The sequence below is a fragment of the Mustela lutreola genome, chromosome 13 (genome assembly GCF_030435805.1).
Source record: "Mustela lutreola isolate mMusLut2 chromosome 13, mMusLut2.pri, whole genome shotgun sequence".
Taxonomy (NCBI): Eukaryota; Metazoa; Chordata; class Mammalia; order Carnivora; family Mustelidae; genus Mustela; species Mustela lutreola.
Genome location: NC_081302.1, coordinates 950,268 through 969,545, shown reverse-complemented (window position 1 = coordinate 969,545; position 19,278 = coordinate 950,268). Strand labels below are relative to the sequence as shown.

Sequence of the window (19,278 nt, the reverse complement as noted above, 5' to 3'; positions counted from 1 at the left end):
TGCGGGCGAGCGGGCGGACAGGCCAGAGGACGCCCCAGGTGCTATGCCGCGGGAAGTGCCGAGCTAACCCAGATTCTGGTGCTGCGAGAGCCGGAGAAGGAGTAAAAGCGATTTCTGATCTCTTCTTCAGGTTTGAACTGCTGGAAATTTTGAGTTTTGACTCAGTAAGAAGGAGAATGAGCGTGATTGTGAAATCCATCACAGGTAGGAATGTGTTTTTCCTTCGAGTTTTCGAATTACACGCTGTGGCGGTTTTATTCTCGTGCTTACCTGTGTAGGAGCTCGAGGACCCAACCGTTTGTTCTCTCTCAAAACACCGAGGTGAGCAGGGCACGGGGCCCCTCGGCTTCGCAGGCACAGGTGCGGTCCTGGGGCTCCTGGGCTTTGTACCTGGCACGGGTGCAGCCCCCATGGGCCCCGCGTGGCTGGCAGGACATGCAGGGGCTCCTGTCCCTCCCTGCGGCCGCCACACACAGCAGCCTGACACCGCCCCCCACAGCCTTCCGGGCTCCCGCCACCGCGTCCGTCCTGAAGACCCTGCCAGGCCCTGAGGCACCTGCTGTGCCCGACAGACGCTTCTCCAGAGCTGAGCACCGACCCCCTGAGCTGCCTTCCCTGATCCCTACTCGGGCCAACCCCAGTTGCCTGTTTCCACACGGAGGTCCTCTTGGGACGTTTCCAGGGAGGGGCAGCGCACCAGGCACTTTGTGGGACGCCTTCTTGCTGCCGTGGTCAGGTGAGCTGTCCTGGCCGGGGCCGGGAGCACCCGAGGACAGAAGCCAGCCGTGTCTCGCGGGCTCCCCGCCGCGTGGCTCTGCTCAGTTGAAGGCACCCGCAGTTGCAGAACGGCCTCTTAGCCGACACTGCGGGATCTCGGTCCTTCTTACGTCTTAAAGCCGGGCGCCACCAGGCTGTCCGTGTCTTTGGAAAGTCGCCTGGTAAGCGGCAGACGCAGCCCACTGCCCTGAGTGCGCATGGACTCTGAGCTGGCCGATGGAGCGGGAGGCACGTTGGGGAATTCTGGGTCAGCCGGTGTCGCTCCTTGTGCACAGGAGGCACGGGCAGCTGATACCCTCCAGCAGGGCCCTGGTGACGCGGTCCTGGGGGCATGCGCCATGGCTTGCCTTACTCCTCAGGCTGCAGAGGACGGTGTGAGGTGGCCGGGGTGTGTCGTTGGGCAGAACCCTGTGATCACTTCCTGGGGCGCTGGGCGAGCCTGGGCAAGGCACGTGGCAGCTCTGGGCACGGTCCCTGCGTGGTCCCCATACCCCTGAGCCTGGCGGCGGCGTGGTATCCTGGCGCAGCCCAGCCAGGGAGACTTGTGCCAAGCACCTGAGGATGTAACATGGTGTCCGAGCTGCCTAGAATGCCAGGAGACAGTCCTCCGCTCGGGCCATCCAGTCGTGGGACAGTCCCGTAACGCTGAAGGACACGGTCTGGTGTGCAGGCGCGGTCGAAGCCGTGCGGTGGCCTGGGAGGAGGGAGTTGGGTGGGAACCGGATGTCACTGGTCCTTTGCCCTGTGGGTTCCCTGTGAAGACGGATGCGGATGTGCCGTCTGGCCGCTGAGTCACGTCTGGGAGACGGTTCCCAGTCGCAGGCCCGACTGCGCCGCAGGGAGTGAGGCAGCGTTACTCAGCAAGCCCTGCCCCCTCCGTGGGGGGCTGGGGGCCCTCAGAGTGGGACCCTCAGAGACCCCTGCCACCTTCCTGCAGGAGGGCGCCGCAGAGCTCCAGGAGGAGTCATGTCACGGCAGTGAGGCCGGGCCCGGGCCCCCCTTCCACGGGGAGACGTCCGCCCGTTCCTGGGGGTCCCCGCAGATCCGCAGGCTTCCCAGGACAGACCATGTGGCAACTGAACCAGCCACGGCACCAGTTATTTTCAGGAGCAGTTTGAATAATGGGTTAAGCAAGTTCTTCTTTGCGTAGTAACGGATCCCTGGGGGTGAGGCTCATGGCTCTGGTTTTCCAGCCTGATGGATATGAGAGACCACGAGCCCCTGTGGCCAGTGAGAGCGTGGCTGCCCGAGGGCTGTGAGCGGCCTTAGCCATGGCTTGCTGCACGGCAGGGACACCCGTGTGGGCACGCCTCTGCGTGGTAGCTCCGTGCTGGCTTCCAGAACTCTGGTTCTTTGCAGAATAAAGTGGTTTTCACTCCGGACGTTTTTACATCAGAGGCTGTTGTAACCGAGTCCCGGGGCCAGACGTGCCCCAGCTGGACCACGTGTGCCAGGGAGTGATAGGTTGACACAGTGACCTGAGCCATTACCATAAATCCTCACAGTTGTTTATGAATATAGCATCGGAGAGCGCATGGTGATGCCTGGACTCGCCCTTCTGGCTGGAAACCGTGTCTGAGGAAGTTAGGTCTGGTGTCCGGAACGGGTCCTGCCCAGGCTGGTCGTCGGCCCAGAATCTGGCCACAAGCCCGCACGATTGGCGGGCGTGTCCTGGGGGTGGGGCTGTGCCCCGCGGGACCCCGTCCCGATCTGTGTGCTGGTGGCCCGGACGTCGTGACGCTGTCCTTTCCGGCCGTGGGTTGACCTCAGCCGTGGTCTAGTCTCAGGACATCTGTGGGCATCCCTTTGCTGTCTGGGGCATTTCGCTCTGGGCTCCACGAGCACGTCCCTGCTGGGGTCAGCGGGGCCCCAGGTACCATGGCCACATTCAGGCGCCCTTGTCCAGGTCCCGTGCTCTCCAGGAGCCACGTGCAAACGCGGCTGGCCAGTGGAGGGCCACGTGGACGCTCGTGGCTGGCAGAGAAGGCGCCCCGCCTGCAGGCTTGTCGACCAGAGCCAGCCTCGTCCGTCTTGTTCTCTCCTCTTGGTCTCGCCGGCTTCCCCTGCTGACCTGGACGAGAACATTGGCTTATCTCACAGGGCAGCGTGGGTCTGCGGTGCAGGCTGGTGTGAAGCCGTGGGGACGTCTCCTGGGCTGTGGGGGACGCCTCACAGCACGCGTTCGTGGGTCTTGCTGGGGTGAAGGATGACGAGCCCTCGGTGGCAGTGTCTCGTGGGGCCCCGTCCCATGACCTTGCCCGGGGGCCAGAGGGCAGTGGGGCCCGTTTTCCTCCTGGTCTTCCTGCTGGTCCTCAACGGCCCACGCGATCTGGGGCTGTGGGAAAAACGACTTCACTTTCTCCCGACTGCACGCGGTAACGGGTCTCAGGAACGCCTCTGATGCTCTCAACGCGGACGTTCCTGTTTCTGCTGCTTCGTCAAAGCGTAACGTGCAGAATGATCTAGTTCTCCCTACGTGTAACTCAACGTCTTGTTTCCTTCCTTTCTCAGGAGAAATCTATCTCTTCTGCAAGGGAGCTGATTCGTCCATATTTCCCCGGGTGATAGAAGGCAAAGTCGACCAGATCCGGGCCAGAGTGGAGCGCAACGCGGTGGTGAGATGGGGCTGGGGGCGGCCCACGTGCCTCACGCCGGGAGGGCGGCTGGCAGCAGTGTCCTGCTCTGTCCGCTGAGGGACGTGCTCTGAGGGCCGCCTGTGCCGTACGCGGAGTGGAGCCCACGGGAAGCCCTGGGGTTGGGGGCACTGGCGGGGCGTGTGTGTTAAGCGCGTCCGCGGCCCTTGTGTCAGGTCCTGTGGGGTCTCTGGTGAAGCGCTCCGTCATCGTGAAGCCACGTCCTGGCGTCTCCCCTGCATGGCTCCCGCATGTCTCTGCCCCAGGCAGCCCCATGGGGTTGGCCCACTTGCCCGAGCTCTGACCCCACCGGCAGGTGCGCTGTCAGTGCCTCTGGCCCTGGCCACCCACCCCCCACCAGACCCTATGCCACAGACCGTGGCGGCCCTGCACAGCCTCGTCCCCATGCTGCAAACCACAGAATTTCACGTGCCCATCGTTACAAATCCAGCAGGGTCTGGTCAAGGTATTCAGCTGTGCTCTCGCCGACGGGGCGGACCCGAGTAAGCTCGTGCTCACGGAAGTGTAGGAGAAGCGCCCCCAGACTCAGCTCCGGGAGGCTGGAGTGCCACGGCCCTAGGGCAGCCGCTGTGCGCTCGTTCCTGGCGGTGTGGCCCGCGTGGCGGGTTTGCCAGCAGCTCTGGCTGCGGTCCCCATGCCCCTGACCCCTCCTTGCCCGGGGAGGCTCTGCGCTGAGGCCCTGAGCCCACAGGGACGGGAAGGAGATGCTGCTTGGAGGTGACTGAGCTCTGGCGTGGGGGGTCACAGTCAGTCAGCCTGCTGCCCAGAGGCCAGGGTCCCGTTTGCGCAACAGGACGGAGGGCTTCTGCGAAGCGCCTGGACACACATGTTCACCGCCGTCTCGGGGCCCTGAGTGTCAATACCCGCTTGCCTGGTCGTCCCCAAGGGGGCAGCCCATCTACGAGTCAGTCCAGCACCAGATCTACAACGACGACACGCGGTTGGATGCCGGCCGAGCAGGTCACCACACCTGCCAGGCCTGGGCCCATCTACCCTCCGCGTGGACGCTCGCCACACCCAGTCGCTGCCCGGACCCCAGGACCTCAGCCCAGGACGCTGAGAGGTTGCTCCCGCCGCTCTGGGGTCTCTGTCCACGCCCTTCTCCAGGGGACCGGGGCATCCACACCAGCCTCAGAGATGGCGTTTCCTCACCGCACACAGGCGGCCGGCGGTGTGGTTTCTCCGTCCGCGAGGCCCTTATCCCGTAACCAGCTTTAAACTCTCCCATGCAGGCTCCTTCGTGGCCTCCTTCGGAGAGCTCCGGGGACGGATGGCGTTCTGCGGCGGAGCGAGGGCGCCTGTGCCTGGGCGCATCGGGGCACGTGGGCTCCCCCGGTCTCCCCTCCGGCTCCAGTGCACTCACCACCATCCGTGGCTGCTCGGCGGCCCCTGCTGGGACCCCTCTTGCCCCCCGGGGCGTGTGTGGCGGGCAGCCGTGCAGAAACAGCCGTGTGTGTGCTGGGATGGAGTCACGTCTCATTTCCCTTGAGGCGCCTGCTGTCTTCGTTCTCTGTGTCGCTTTGGCGGCCGCTTTCGGGGTCACACCTGCTCAGGTTGCTCAGGCCTCTTGGGTCTGGGGGTCTGTGGTTTTTTTAATCAAGCTGGGGAGTTTTCAGCCGGTGTGTCTTACGACATACCCACCTTATGACGTCCCCACCGTCCCCACCTTTCCCAGAACCGCAGTGCCCTGTGGGTGGTGTACGTGGTCCTTGCGGGCCCCTGGGTCTTTTCTTGGAAAATGTCCTCGGTTTTGTTTTGGGTACTTTCTGTCACCCTGTCTTCATGCCTGTCCTCTAGCGAGCTGTGTCTCTTCGGCCCCAGGCTGTGGCCGGGTCCGTCTCATCTCAGACGCTCTTTCTCTCACTGCACGGCTGGATTTAAGTTTGGGACCCGTGAAGCACGTGGCGGCCGTTGGACGGTGTCTCCGCCAGCTCTGCCCTCGGTGCTGGGTCTGCGTCCGCCTCAGCTGGGGTCGTGTCCTCGCCGTGGGTGAACTCTCTGCCCCCTTGCATCCTGCTGGCCTTTGCCGGACTGGCCCGAGGATGCCCGCCTGTGGGCTGCCCCGGGTTCGTGTCAGCCACGGCTCGGTTCCCGGCACAGTTCTGTTCAGACAGCGGCTCTCTGACCTGTGGCGTGGGTCCAGGCATCGCTGGGGTGGACCGAGTTCCTCCCTGTCCAGAGACAAAGCCCCTGGGGACTGTGGGGTCTCCCACCTGGCTCCTGGGACGGCACCGTCCCGCTCCTTCCTGGTGGTTTGTCCCCGGCCTGGGGAGCCCCTCACGTGCCCAGTGGTCCTCTGCAGACGCTCACGGAGGCTGCCGCAGTCCCCTTGCTGGCCCTGCCCCCGGCCCCCCGGCCCTCCCCCCCCCGGCCTGTGTGCCGCCTGCGGGCGCCCGGCATTCAGGACAGCGATGGAGATGTGACGGCACAGAGCGGCCAGGCACAGAGCGGCCAGCGGTGGCTTCTCGCAGGCTGGGCCGCGTCCCTGGTGAGGACCCGCCCCCCCCCCTCGTTGGGAGACGTTCGGGCGGTTCCCGGCGTGAAGCCACTGGAAAGAAACCCGCCTGTAACCCGTCTGGGTCGTGCATACATAAATTCTCGTGTCTCCGGGGTGCGCGGCCTGGAGCGTGGTGTCAGCATCTAGTGTTTTAAGAAACTCCCACCTGTTTTCTGGCGTCCGCCCCGTCGGGCACCGCGTCTCCGGTCTGCAGCCGGCGCCGCACACGCAGGTGACCGCCGCACCCACCCAGGCCGCAGCTCCGCGAGCTCGCGTGCCCTCCTCGTCCACGGCAAAACGTCCTGCTGTGTCTGCTTTCTTCTCTCAGGATGGTCCGGCACGATGTTTTTGTGTTGTTTGGGTAGGATTTTAAGGGTTCTTTAAAAGTCGAAGACGTTAACTCCTCCGCGTGTTTCTTCCTCGTCAGCGGCCGCTTCCTCTCTGCGGGGCCTTTTGCCGAGCCTCTGGCTGTAGGTTTCTGACTCGGGGACGTGCATCTGGTGTGTCCCGCCTGAGCTGTGGTCACCGCTAGGTGCCGAGTGCATCTCCTGTTTTCTTCCGCGAGGTTCGCGTTGGTGTGGTTTACGTTTCAGTCTGTGACCCATTTCTCGTCGTGCTCAGTATGTGGAACTAGACTCGGCCGGGCAGCTGCGCTCAGCACGGATTCACCCGTGTCGATGGCAGTGTCACCCCCAACGGAAACCGAGCCCACGGAACAAGGTCTCCCCTCGCACGCCACCAGCCCTGCTGACCTCTGCCCTGCCCTCCGTCCCCGTGCACTTAGCTCTGCTGGGTCTTCCGTGCACGTGGGCTCGTCCAGTGTCTGTGCCCTCGAGGCTGCCTTCCCTCGCTCAGCGTCGCCTTCTCCAGGCCCCTCCAGGCATTGCTGTCCCGAGCCTCGTGCCTTTTATGGTGGAAAACACTCTGCCCCGTGGGTCCACTAGACGGGCCACAGTTTGTCCATCCGTGTGTTGACGCGCGTCCGGCGGCTGGAGAGGTGGTTGTGGGGACGCTGGTCCCGGGGTCTGTTTGGGGCCCGGCCTGCGGGACTCCATTCACGTGCTCAGGGATGGAATTGCTGGGTCACGTGGGGACTCCCGTGAGTTCAAGTCTTGACGAACCGCCAGACTGCTTCCCACAGATGCTGCGCTGTCACCCGTCCCCGCCAGATGCACACGAGGGCTTCAGGTTCTCTGCATCCTCGTGGACACGTGCCAGTGTCTGCTTTTGTTACAGTTCTGTGCTGGGTACACAGTGGTGTCTCACTGTGGTGCTGATGGCATTTCTGTCACAGCCACGGGACCAAGCGTGCATTCTCGTGCTGCTGACCATTGGGAGGGCCTCGCACAAGGGCCCCTTCAGACCCTTGGCCCGTTTTTAAACTGGGATGTTTATTGTTATTGTTGTTGGCTGGTCGGTGTTCTTTATATATTCCGGATCCTAACGCCTTGTGGGACGTGTATGTGATTTGTGACTGTTTTGTTCTTTTGGCTGCGTTCTCACTCTCTTGATAGTGTCCTTCGATGCAGACACTTGTAGGGTTTAGCCCAGTCCAGTGTATCTCCCGTGCTCTGCTGCCTGCGCGTTTACTGTCACATTTACAAAACTGTTGCCAAACGCGAGGTCCTGAAGATGTTCCCATGCTTTTCTTCACGTGGACACCTGTGACCCATTCCGAGTTAGCTTTGTAAGTGCGTGAGGAGGGTCCGGCCTCACTCTCCCGCAGGTGGCCACGTCTCTTCCCAGCTCTGTTGTGGGACAGATGCGTGCCCTGTCTGTTGGTCCTGGCGCCCATGTCAGGAACCCCCGGCCGTGCACGGGAGGCTCAGTTCTGCCCCATCGTTCTCCGGCATGTCGCCAGCGGCACAGTTCTGACGGCTGTCCCTTTTCAGGAAGTTCGGCGATCCGGAAGTGTGCGGCCTTCAACTTTGTTGTTCTTTTATTATGAAACTGTAGGCTGATCTCAGAACTTTGAGACGCCACAATATGTTAGGATATGTGTAGCCCTCAGGCTGTTGCTGGGGGGTCACTGTGACCCTATGGAGGGCTTCGGGTGTTGTGCTTGGGATGAGAATCTCCAGTCCATGCACTTCGGGAACCTTCCCCTTCCCTCAGTCTCCTGAATTTCTCCTGGCAACACATTGTAGTTTCCAGCCAGATTGGTGTGAGATACTTTTTCTGCATCAACTGAGGTGATTGCAGGGGCGCTGGCTTCCTTCTGCTCCCATCACGTGGCTCATGGACCCACGCCCTTGCTGAGTCAGTCAGCCTCGCCTGCCTGGGAGAAACCCATTGGTCATGGCGCATAACCCTTCACGTACGCTCTTGGGTTCCGTTTGCTGGTACTTGGCTGAGGACTTTTCCATCTGTATTTGGAAGACGTTGTTGAACTTTCTCCTGTTGTAGTGTGTCTTTCTGGCTTTGTTTGTATGCCAGCAAGTACTATACACAGTGTGCGGGGTCTGGCTAGTACTTCGCAGAAGGAGTCAGGAAAGGTTTCTGCTCCCCAGCTCCACGAGCGGAAATCCCATGTCTACCTCTAGAAACAAACTTTTTTTATTTCGGAAAGCTCTGCTTACCATTCACACCAACGCTTTGAAGAACTTCAAGGACACCAGGAGGGACCAGGCCACACTATAACTGGGTCCTTTGGCCGCATTTGGAGACCCGAGGACTCGTGAGAAATGGGAAGGATTTTCTGGCACTTACAGGAAATTTGGACGGCTCGTACAGGAGGACTCGGGCTGTTCCCCCGAGACCCGTGGAGTCAGGGCTGGAACAACGGGGGTGACAGAAGGGAAGTCGTGCTTAGAGCGTCTGTCAGACCCTTGTGATGGTTTGCTTCGTCCTGATGGGAAGGAGACTTTTGCTGACGGGATCAAAGTGCTCCGTGGTTTTTTTTTTTTTTTTTTTTTTAAGATTTTGTTTATTTATTTGACAGAAATCACAAGTAGATGGAGAGGCAGGCGAAGAGAGAGAGAGGGAAGCAGGCTCCCTGCTGAGCAGAGAGCCCAATGCGGGACTCGATCCCAGGACCCTGAGACCATGACCTGAGCCGAAGGCAGCGGCTTAACCCACTGAGCCACCCAGGCACCCCAAAGTGCTCCGTGGTTTTAATTTGAATCTCCCTGATGGCTTTTGATGATGAATATTTTTTCATGTGTCTGATAGCCATTTGTATGTCTTGATTGGAGAAGTGTCTGTCCATATCTTCTGCCCATTTTTTGATATGATTGTCTGTTTTGTGTGTGTTGAGTTTGAGGAGCTCATTATAGATCCTGGATATAACCTTTTGTCTGTACTGTCATTTGCAAATATCTTCTCCCATTCCGTGGGTTGCCTCTTTGTTTCCTTGACTGTTTCCTTTGCTGTGCAGAAGCTTTTCATCTTGATGAAGTCCCAAAAGTTCATCTTCGCTTTTGTTTCCTTTGCCTTTGGAGACATATCTAGAAAGAAGTTGCTGTGGCTGATATCGAAGAGATTACTGCCCATGTTCTCCTCTAGGATTCTGATGGATTCCTGTCTCACGTTGAGGACTTTTATCCATTTTGAGTTTATCTTTGTGTACGATGTAAGAGATTGGTCGAGTTTCATTCTTCTACTTATATCTGTCCAGTTTTCCCAGCACCATTTATTGAAGAGATTGTCTTTTTCCCACTGTATATTTTTTCCTGTTTTGTCGAAGATTATTTGACCATGGAGTTGAGGGTCCATATCTGGGCTCTCTACTCTGTTCCACTGGTCTATGTTCTGTTTTTATGCCAGTACCATGCTGACTTGGTGATCACAGCTTTGTAGTAAAGCTTGAAATCAGGTAACGTGATGCCCCCAGTTTTATTTTTGTTTTTCAATACCCCAAAGATACAGAAGGGCCATATGTACCCCAATATTTATAGCAGCAATGGCCATGGTCGCCAAACTGTGGAAAGAACCAAGATGCCCTTCAACGGACGAATGGATAAGGAAGCTGTGGTCCATATACACTATGGAGTATGATGCCTCCATCAGAAGAGATGAATACCCAACTTTTGTAGCAACATGGACGGGACTGGAAGAGATTATGCTGAGTGAAATCAGTCAAGCAGAGAGAGTCAATTATCATATGGTCTCACTTATTTGTGGAGCATAACGAATAGCATGGAGGACATGGGGAGATGGAGAGAAGGGGGTTGGGGTAAATTGGAAGGGGAGGTGAACCATGAGAGACTATGGACTCTGAAAAACAATCTGAGGTGTTTGAAGGGGCGGGGGGTGGAAGGTTGGAGTACCAGGTGGTGGGTATTAGAGAGGGAGCACTGGGTGTGGTGCAAAAACAATGAATACTGTTACGCTGAAAAGAAATTAAAAAAAATAAAAACGCTCTGTGTGTGGCCCTTGGGCCCCAAACGTGTCTCGTGGGCTGGTGGCCCGCGCAGCCACTGGAGTTCTGGTCATAGTAAATCACTGTTCTCGGATTCTTACTTCTCTGCCTTGTGGACCCGGTAGGCTGGACACGTGACCGAGCAGTGTCCCTTCAGTGGTTGCTAAGGGAGAGCCCACTGGATCAGAGACTCCCGCGTAAAGAACGTTGCTTTAGAAATATCCCTTAATGTTGACAATAAGATCTAGAATTACTACTCTAAAAGAAAGAGCTTCATGTTTCATCGGTAAGAATAAGAGAACCAAATGTTGTTTTCCTGGCCCTGACTCGTGTCAGTCTCGTGCTTACCCGTGTGAAATTCTGTCATCTGTGAGGTTGTCGGTCTTTAATGTGGGTGTAAATAACTCAGTTATTTCAGATACAGTGACCACCACCTTTGAGGGCTCGCTGGCTCACAGTTCTGTAGTGAGCCCTTCTGATTAGAGAGGATATTGGGGAAGCCCTGGAGAGGCAACATTCCGGCAGAGGGACACTTGACTTCACGGTGAGCACTGTGCTGTTTCCTGCAGGAGGGACTTCGGACCTTGTGTGTGGCCTACAAAAGGCTCGCTCCGGAAGACTACGAGGGCATTTGCACCCTGTTGCAGGCCGCCAAGGTGGCTCTCCAGGACCGGGAGAAGAAATTAGCAGAGGCCTATGAGCAAATAGAGAAGGACCTCATCCTGCTCGGGGCCACGGCTGTGGAGGACAGGTGAAGTACACGCCACGCCCTGTCCTCAGACAAGCGGTGGCCCTCGGAGGCCGCGGGGCCTGTGGGGTGCCCAGGGGATGGGCCCCTCCTGTCCTCGTAGGGACGTGCTTCTGCAGCAGGACAACAGGGGCCTCGGGGGGCGTCACCAGGAGGTCATGTCTGGACGGTGTCTTACCTTCCGTGAGTGAGGCCCTGACAGTCGCGCTCTGCTGGAGGGACCGGAGTGGTTGGCACATTCATACTGTGCCACCAGTCGTCTGGAGAGACGGGCATCTTGAAATCATTCTGCAGAGTTCCGTCAGCGGTTCTGTCCCTGAGCTCTCCCCCTGCCTTTCCAGGTTCAAGCGTGACATTTTAGATGTGAGCGTCCTCGGTGTATCTGTCATCTCATTGAAGGAATGTAAAACTGTGAATTAGAATATTGCAAAAACCACCACTAATAACCAAGATGTGTCCCTTCAGGCAAGGGCCTTCCCACGCTCCGAAGATGGGGCTGGACGTGAGTCTGGGGCTCATGCACGGAGACGCGGGCGTGTCCCCGTGTGACATGAGAGCGTGCACAGAAATGAAAAGAAAAAAATGCCCCAGTTTAACGGAATGAAGTGGAAACTTGAGGCTGTTAACTGCAAGTTTATTTCCTGTGAAGGTTCAAAGTCTTTAAGGTGTAAATGGGCCTGACATTTCAGTCCCCCCTAGAAGCCTAGTTTTCCGGTGTCTTTAACGAGCACCCCACGGCCTCCCAGTCTCCAGTGGGGGCCACTTGACTTCAACTTGACGGCTTAAGTCCCTCCTGTCGCTCAGCTGGATGGGGTCCAGGCACTGACCCAGGAAGGACATGTGGCTTGTGCCTGGGACAGGTTTTAGAATGTGACAGCACCGGGGGCCTGCTGTGCTGGGGGAGAGGGGCGTGCATGGGGTGCGTTTGCCTGGGGGACACTGGGACCGTCCTCGAGGGACGTGCCGGGAGCGGAGAGTCTGGATGGGCGAGTCACGCCTGCACACCCTCAGGAGGGTTGAGGGAGACGATCTACTCCGTGGGGAGTTGGGACCTCGAAAACAGAGTAGGTTCCCAGGGGCAGGTGAGGGCCAGTGGCCTTGAGGTGATGACATTCAGTTGCAAATCCTTTCCCTAAAACTGACAAACACCTCTGCAGACGGATGCTTCTGGTCCCCAGTGTCCATTTTCCAAAGAAACTGATGAAAGTATGAGATGTTCCCGTGCCTCCGGAATGCAGAGGTCCAGTGAGCTCCAGGCTTTAGGGAGTCTCGTCGGGTCAGCACAGTGGGGTCCGAACCCACTGGTGCTGGGCAGGGACAGGTGCATCACTTCACATGCCTGTCAAAAGCGCAGAAGCTAAAAGCTGGAAAGAACGACAGGTCCCAAATGAGGCAGACGCCCACGCACAGCATGACAGCCTGACCAGTGTGTGAGCCGCTCACCCTCGCATGAGTCGCTCCGTGAGCCCAGAGTTTTCCAGCCCAGCACAGGGTTGCTGATGGGGGCCCACCCGTGGAGGTGGAGGGGGTGCATTGTGGGCAGGGCTTCCCACGGCCTCTGACACGTGGCCAGCGTGTGGTGCGCAGGAGCCCGTCGTGGAACCTGCCGGCTGTCTCGGTGTTTTACCGTATTTGGGGGCCCCTGCTAAGAGGCGGAGTTACACCAGCTCAGGCCAAAGGGAAGAGGCAGCGAGTACTCTGACTACCTCTTCTCCCGGCCCCGTCTTCCCCGGTGATGCCGGTGACGGTCCTTGTCATCGTTGCCCAAAATCCTCCGCGACTGGGGAAGCCCCGTGGACGGGGAGCCGCGTGCTCACCGAGCGTTGGTTGTGTGAGAGGGACGTGTCACTTCTCAGTGTCGCACACCTGCCTCTGCTTGGAACTAGGAGGCGCTTTCCCGTAGAGTTGACACGTGAGCGTGCAGGTAGCTCTGGGGGTCCCGCAGTCACATCGTGAGCTGACGGCATGATACTTTCTAGCTTGTGGGGACGGAGCTAGTGGCCTAGGTTCCCGGAGTCGGAGGGGCCCGCTCAGGCCGTGGTCTCGCTCCTGCTTCGCTCAGGCTCCAGGAGAAGGCTGCTGACACCATCGAAGCCTTGCAGAAAGCTGGGATCAAAGTGTGGGTCCTCACCGGGGACAAGATGGAGACGGCGGCCGCCACCTGCTACGCCTGCAGGCTGTTCCGGAGGGGCACGCAGCTGCTGGAGCTCACCACCAAGCGGCTGGAGGAGCAGAGCCTACACGACGTGCTGTTCGAGCTGAGCAAGACCGTGCTGCGCCACAGCGGGAGCCTCACCAGGGACAACTTCTCGGGGTAGGCGGGGCCCGTGCCCGCTGCAGGGGGTGCAGCTGTGGGGGTCTGTCCCCGGGGGTCGTCCTGGCGAGCAGTGGGACGTGGCCAGGGCTAGTCTTCGTGACCACTGTGAGGTGTTTTTGCAGAAGAGTTACGTGTGTGTGTCTGTAAGCGTGTCTGTGAGTGTCTGAGTGTGTGTGTATGTGCATCTGAGAGTGTGTGTGTCTGTGTGCGTGTGTCTGAGTGTTTCTTTGAGTGTGCACTTGTGTGTCTGAGTGTGTTCACTTTTAAATGCCACACAAGGACGCACACTTGACTGACTTAGGAAGTACTGGGAGGGGGTCGTTCCCATCCGCTTTGAGGCCGGGGCTGTATCGTGGATTCCGCGGGGCAGCTGTCGGGCAGAGAGAGCTGTTTTAATGCAAGACCGAGCAGGACGTGCTCTGGAGTTGTTTCTTCCAACAACGGTCCGCGGTTCACGCACATTTGATCAGCGCGGCCCTTGCTGCTCCCAGGTCTGAGACTAAGAATTCTGGGAACGTGTTAGATTTGCAGGACATGGTGACGGGACAGCAGCCCTGTCATCGAACGCGAGGGTTAAGTTATTCGTCCCTTCTCCTGACCTGCAGGGCTGTTCTGGGGGTCGGGGATGTGCCCGTAGCTTTGAAACGCAGCAGAGAGACATGCGCACTCCAGGCCGGACGCCCGGGGAGGCCGGCGGGGAGGGCGCGGTGAGGCTGCGGGAGGAGAGCCTGAGCTCCGCCGGCCTGGGACGCGCGCTCTGGGCCGACGGCGTGGACGTCGCGGAAGGTGCGCGCGGAACTGCAGCCAGAGCTCGGAGTCTGCCCTGTGCCAGCAGCAGGAGTGTTTCATTTCGGCTATGCTGGACCGCGGGGCCCGGGGTGCTCTAGAGGCTGTGCCGGTAGAACAGTCTGCGGTCGTCGGTTGATGACGGGACAGGCCTCCGAGGCGTGCCCTCGGCTCCCGAGTGACGTGTCTCTTTGTGTGCCCGAACAGGCTCTCGGCCGACCTGCAGGACTTCGGGCTGATCATCGACGGAGCCGCGCTGTCCCTGGTCATGAAGCCCCGCGAGGACGGCAGTGGCGGCAACTACCGGGAGCTCTTCCTGGAGATCTGCCGCAACTGCAGCGCCGTGCTGTGCTGCCGGATGGCGCCCCTGCAGAAGGCCCAGGTCGGCCCCGGAGCCCCCAGCCCCTCGCGGTTGGGATAAGCCCGGCGAGGCACCACCCTCTTTAACTAGAGGCACAAAGGGCAGAAATGTCCAGCCTGGGTCGTCCTCTGCTGTCGGGCGGAGTCGGGTGGGAAGCCGCCCGCTGGAGGCCGGGGAGGTGGAGCCCGGGGACCCTGGCCCCGCACGGCCTCTCGTACAGGGTAGCCCCGTTTCTGAGGCTCCGTGGGAGCGATGGGGTGCAGGTGCGCTCCGACACGCCCGCCGCCAGCACAGCGACAGGTGTGGCACGAACCACTGCGGAGCGGTGCCTGGGGGAGCGCTGTCCCTTAGCGCGCGGGAGCGCAGAGACGCGGAGGGGGTAGCTTCCTCCCAGGGAGTTTGGAAGCTGGCATCCGCCTACGGCCTCCAGACTCCGAGCCCCAGAGCGTGGCTGCGGTGCCGCCCTGCCCCCCGCCCCGCCCCCCGCCCCGTCTCCTCCGTGGGCTCCCTGGAAGCCTGTGTCATCCTGTCCAGAGGGGCAAGCCTAGGATGCTGTGCTGGATTTTCATGTGTTACGTAGTCATTTTTTGAGTTTCTGACGTTCGGAAGTGTTTGCACACGTTCGTGTTTCTGACTCTGCTCCTGCTGAGCTGCGGCCCTTAGATGCATAGAGGGAGAGAAAGCTTGCAGAGAAATGGACCACCCGCTTGAAATTACTCCCTGTGTCCCATTTCCAGATCGGATTTGCACTCGTGACAACTCTGAGCGTTAAAATAACACGAGAAGCAGCTTATTTGGAAAGAGATGCCCATAGCAGATGGCCTGCAGGGCCGTGTCTCCTGGCTGAGCATGCTGTCCACGTGTCCTCGGGGCATGCGTGGACCCCGTCTGCTGAGTCTGCCTCAGCAGCAAGGGACAGCCGTCGCCCAGCAGCCCACCGCGCGCGAGCCACCTTCTCTGCCCGCATGTCGGCAGCGCGGCCGGGCCTGCACACAGACGGCAGGTTCGCGCCGAGCCTGCACACAGACGGCAGGTTCACGCCGAGCCACTCCCTGTCCTGACCTCCTCGGCCGACTTGACGTCTGTGTTCCGCCTAGGTAGCGATCTGGGCCAACAGGAAACAGAAGACATAAATTCTCCGTTTGCTTATTTTCCAGATTGTTAAATTAATCAAACTCTCCAAAGAGCACCCCATTACTTTAGCCATCGGCGACGGCGCCAATGACGTCAGCATGATCCTGGAGGCGCACGTGGGCATCGGTGAGCGGCCCGCGTCTGGGAGCCCGCGGCCAGGGAGGGGAGACCGGCAGCGGGATGAGGCGGGACGAGGGGCGTGGGGTGCGACCGGCCCAGGCGTTCCCCTCGCCTCACCCATGTTTGCTGGTGCCCGTCTCGCCGCCTGCCGCTGCCCCTCGTGCGGTGCTGAGCCCGGACCCCTCCCGCAGGTGTCATCGGGAAGGAGGGTCGCCAGGCCGCCCGGAACAGCGACTACGCGGTCCCGAAATTCAAGCACCTAAAGAAGATGCTGCTGGTTCACGGGCATTTCTACTACATCAGGATATCCGAGCTCGTGCAGTACTTCTTCTACAAGGTGGGGCGTCCGTGCCGCGGCCGCCTGGCACACTGGTGCCACGGGGACGGCTCAGGAAGGGACGGGCCAGCAGGGAGGGGGTGTCGCGTTGCCCTGAGAGGGGGTGACGCACCTCTGCGCACACAGCTTCGGTGCGGAACTGGCAGGAACCTGGCAGTTGGGTGGTTGAGGGAGGCTCTGCCGTGTGTCCCGGCGAGGAGTCCTTGTCCTGGTCCGTCACGCGGACTCTTTCCTGGCTGCGCTCAGGCCTGCCGCGTCCCAGAACGCTGTCCCCTCATGGAGCTGCTGCGGCTCATGCCGTCAAGATGAGAGCAGGCTTCATGCCCTCCTGGGAGCACAGGAGCTGCGGGGTCACTTGCTGCAGACGCCGCGTGTCTCAGGCGTGGCGCGGGGGGCGTGGTCCCCGGCGTGTGTCGGACTAACCCGCGTGTGGCTTCCCTTCCAGAACGTCTGCTTCATCTTCCCTCAGTTTTTGTACCAGTTCTTCTGCGGGTTCTCACAGCAGGTGAGCCCGGCTCTCGGGTCAGATGCTCCCCTGGGCCTTTTTGCCCGGGCCTTGTGGGTGGCGAAGGGGGGAGCGGGCTGCAGGGGTGAGTCGGCCATACGGGGGAGCGGGCTGCAGGGGCAGTCGATCAGGGGTGTCGCGGTCTCCACCTCGCACCCCCGTGCAGCCGTCTGCCAGCAGGGTCCGGAGCAGACGCGGAGGCGCAGCGGCTGCCGTGGGCTTGTCCGCGTGGCCACAGCGAGGTGGCCCGCTCACCCATCCCCAGGGCTGCGGTGGTTCCGCCCTGAAGGAGGGATCGATGGCATCTGAGTCCCCGTCCCGCATGCCTGCACGCTCAGGGGTGCCGAGCTGCCTGGGAGTGCGGTGGCCCCTTCCCGTCACATCCCTGCTTCTGCCCAAGGGGCCGGGGCCAGGGAGTACTGAAGCCGGACGGTCACGCTGGCGGACTTCTCAGCCACTGTTCGTGCTGCCGGCCTGCAGCGGCCGAGTGGGGCGGGTCCCGGGGGCGCCCGTGTCGGCCATGGCTGTACCCACCAGTGGGCAGGGGGACGTACTGGAAGACGCCCCTGTGTCCGTAGCTGCAGGAGGGACGCTGTGCGGGTCGGGGTGCTGGGTCCCGGTCTTTGCGAATCGGAGGAGACGTGTACGTTTCACCGTAGCGTGAGAGCGTGTGGTGACCCGCGGAGCGCGGTTCTCAGGCCGATGCTGTTCTCCCGCAGACTTTGTACGACACCGCCTACCTGACCCTGTACAACATCAGCTTTACGTCCCTCCCGATTCTCCTGTACAGCCTGATGGAGCAGCACGTCAGCATCGACACGCTCCGCAGAGAGCCCTCCCTCTACAGGTACTGGCCGCGCCGGGCAGGCCTCAGGGCTCGCTAGCGCTCCTGGTGCCCCCCGGCCCTGCACGCCGGTCCTGCCAGACCAGAGCCCTCCGTGGCCGTTGGGCTCCCAGCCACCAGAGAGGGTTTTGGGGGAAGCAGCCTACCTCAGACTAGGGAGAGGATTTGTGCTGCCTTTGAAATGTGCCTGTTAAGCCAGAGGGTCTTTTCAGCAGTTCCAGAAAGACCCAGGATCCGTGTTTCTGCCCCCTGGTGACCCCAGTGGATTTGGAGCCTAAATGATCCTTTAAAAACCGAGTACGCTCCATTTGGTGAGATAAAAGGGAAAGTTGAGAGACCTGATCTCAGAGTGCCGTCCTTGGCTAAGAAGTATCTTTGATAATCAGGAAGAGGTGTTCTGCCATTTCGGAATTTCCTCCAAGCTGGCTGGCAGATTCAGGCTGTTACTGGTTTTGTGGCTTCTTAAATTTAACTTCTCACATCAGAACGGTTTGAAGGCCACGCAGGTTCTTTGAGTCTTTCTCCAGCATCCCTGGGTGCCCTGGTTTACTGGTTTCCGTCTCTGTGCACATGCATGCGCACGCACACACGGTGGGTCCCAGGTCTGCACAGCGCAGAGCACCTGCCAGCCCCACGGCCCCCATCGGGGTGTCCTCCGTGACACGGGACCTGGAAGCCCCCGAGCCCCAGTGACGCCCACAGGCGACGAGCCGGCAGGTGTGGAGCTCACTGTGTCCGTTCAGTGGGGGGGTAGGCGTGCGAGGAGGCGGTAGGTGCTGGGCTAGGCCCACCTCCAGAGGGACCCGTGCAGCAGCCTCCCGTGCACTCACGGGTGGAGGAGTTGTGCCGGGAGATGTGCCATGAGCCTACGGCCCGCAGCCCGTATCTCGCGGGAGCGCGTGTGGACCTTGCGTCCTGGGTCCGCGCAAGAGCAGAGGTTGAGTCTGTCATGTGAGCGTCCATCTGGAGGGAAAGAAGTGAGTGCCATTTGCATTTGATCCTACGGGGACGTCGTCCTGGGTGGGGGGTCCCGTGCCACCACTGGGCATGGTCTCTGACGGCTGGGCTCTGACTCTGCTACTGGTGCGGGAGTCTGGTGCTCCAGCTGTCCCCGGGACTCTGTGGAGCCGGGCAAGGTGCTGGGGAAGGACAGGGCGTTCAGCAGGCGGCCAGGGGCAGGCAGAAGGTGACATGGGGACACATTTGGGGGTGTGAGGAGGAACCCAGCGGGATCCGCCCGGAAGGCTCTGTGGGGTCAGAGCACATGCCCAGCCCCAGTGCAGCTGTGGAGGGGTCCGGCAGGGACGGGCTAGGCCAGCCGGGCAGGGTGACCTGCGGTGGACAGACCACCCACCCTGTGGACCGGGCCTGTTTCTCTACGACCCACTTTCGTGGTGTGGCCGCGCCAGCGGGCTCTGCGGCTGGGGGACAGCGCCGTGACTGAGGGGGCCTTCCCGGCCCGATGGCCTTACAGAGTGTGGAGCAGCCGACCAGGCGAGAGTCTGCTGTCGCTGACCCGCAGTCTCCCTGTCCCCTCGCACAGAGATATCGCCAAGAACGCCCTCCTCCGCTGGCGCGTGTTCATCTACTGGACGCTCCTGGGCGTGTTTGACGCTCTGGTGTTCTTCTTCGGTGCTTACTTCATGTTTGAGAACACAACAGTGACCAGCAACGGACAGGTCAGTGTGGAACCGCGCCACGCGGGCCGGGCCGTGGGGGGGTCCCGTACGGGCGCGGGCCGGGATGGTCTGAGGGGCCTGGTGTGGGGCCTCCGTCCAGCAAAGTGCCTCGAGGCCACAGCGCCTCTGCACCTGCTGGACGTGCCCCCGGGAGCCCCA

The 19,278-nt window shown here is 60.5% G+C and overlaps 1 protein-coding gene across 12 annotated transcripts in view; it reads left to right on the top strand.

Annotated features, from left to right (window-relative positions):
• Positions 1-19,278, top strand: part of ATP11A (ATPase phospholipid transporting 11A) — a 105,002-nt gene that overhangs the window by 70,262 nt on the left and 15,462 nt on the right. For 11 of the 12 annotated variants that reach the window (XM_059144418.1, XM_059144408.1, XM_059144409.1 and 8 more), the window contains 10 exons: positions 131-204; positions 3,289-3,392; positions 10,858-11,039; positions 13,099-13,350; positions 14,347-14,521; positions 15,658-15,760; positions 15,946-16,091; positions 16,537-16,596; positions 17,316-17,443; positions 18,984-19,119. In XM_059144418.1, the coding sequence (XP_059000401.1) occupies positions 131-204; positions 3,289-3,392; positions 10,858-11,039; positions 13,099-13,350; positions 14,347-14,521; positions 15,658-15,760; positions 15,946-16,091; positions 16,537-16,596; positions 17,316-17,443; positions 18,984-19,119 (1,360 nt within the window). The remainder of the gene's footprint in view (positions 1-130; positions 205-3,288; positions 3,393-10,857; positions 11,040-13,098; positions 13,351-14,346; positions 14,522-15,657; positions 15,761-15,945; positions 16,092-16,536; positions 16,597-17,315; positions 17,444-18,983; positions 19,120-19,278) is intronic. The other variant, XM_059144410.1, reaches the window with a different exon arrangement.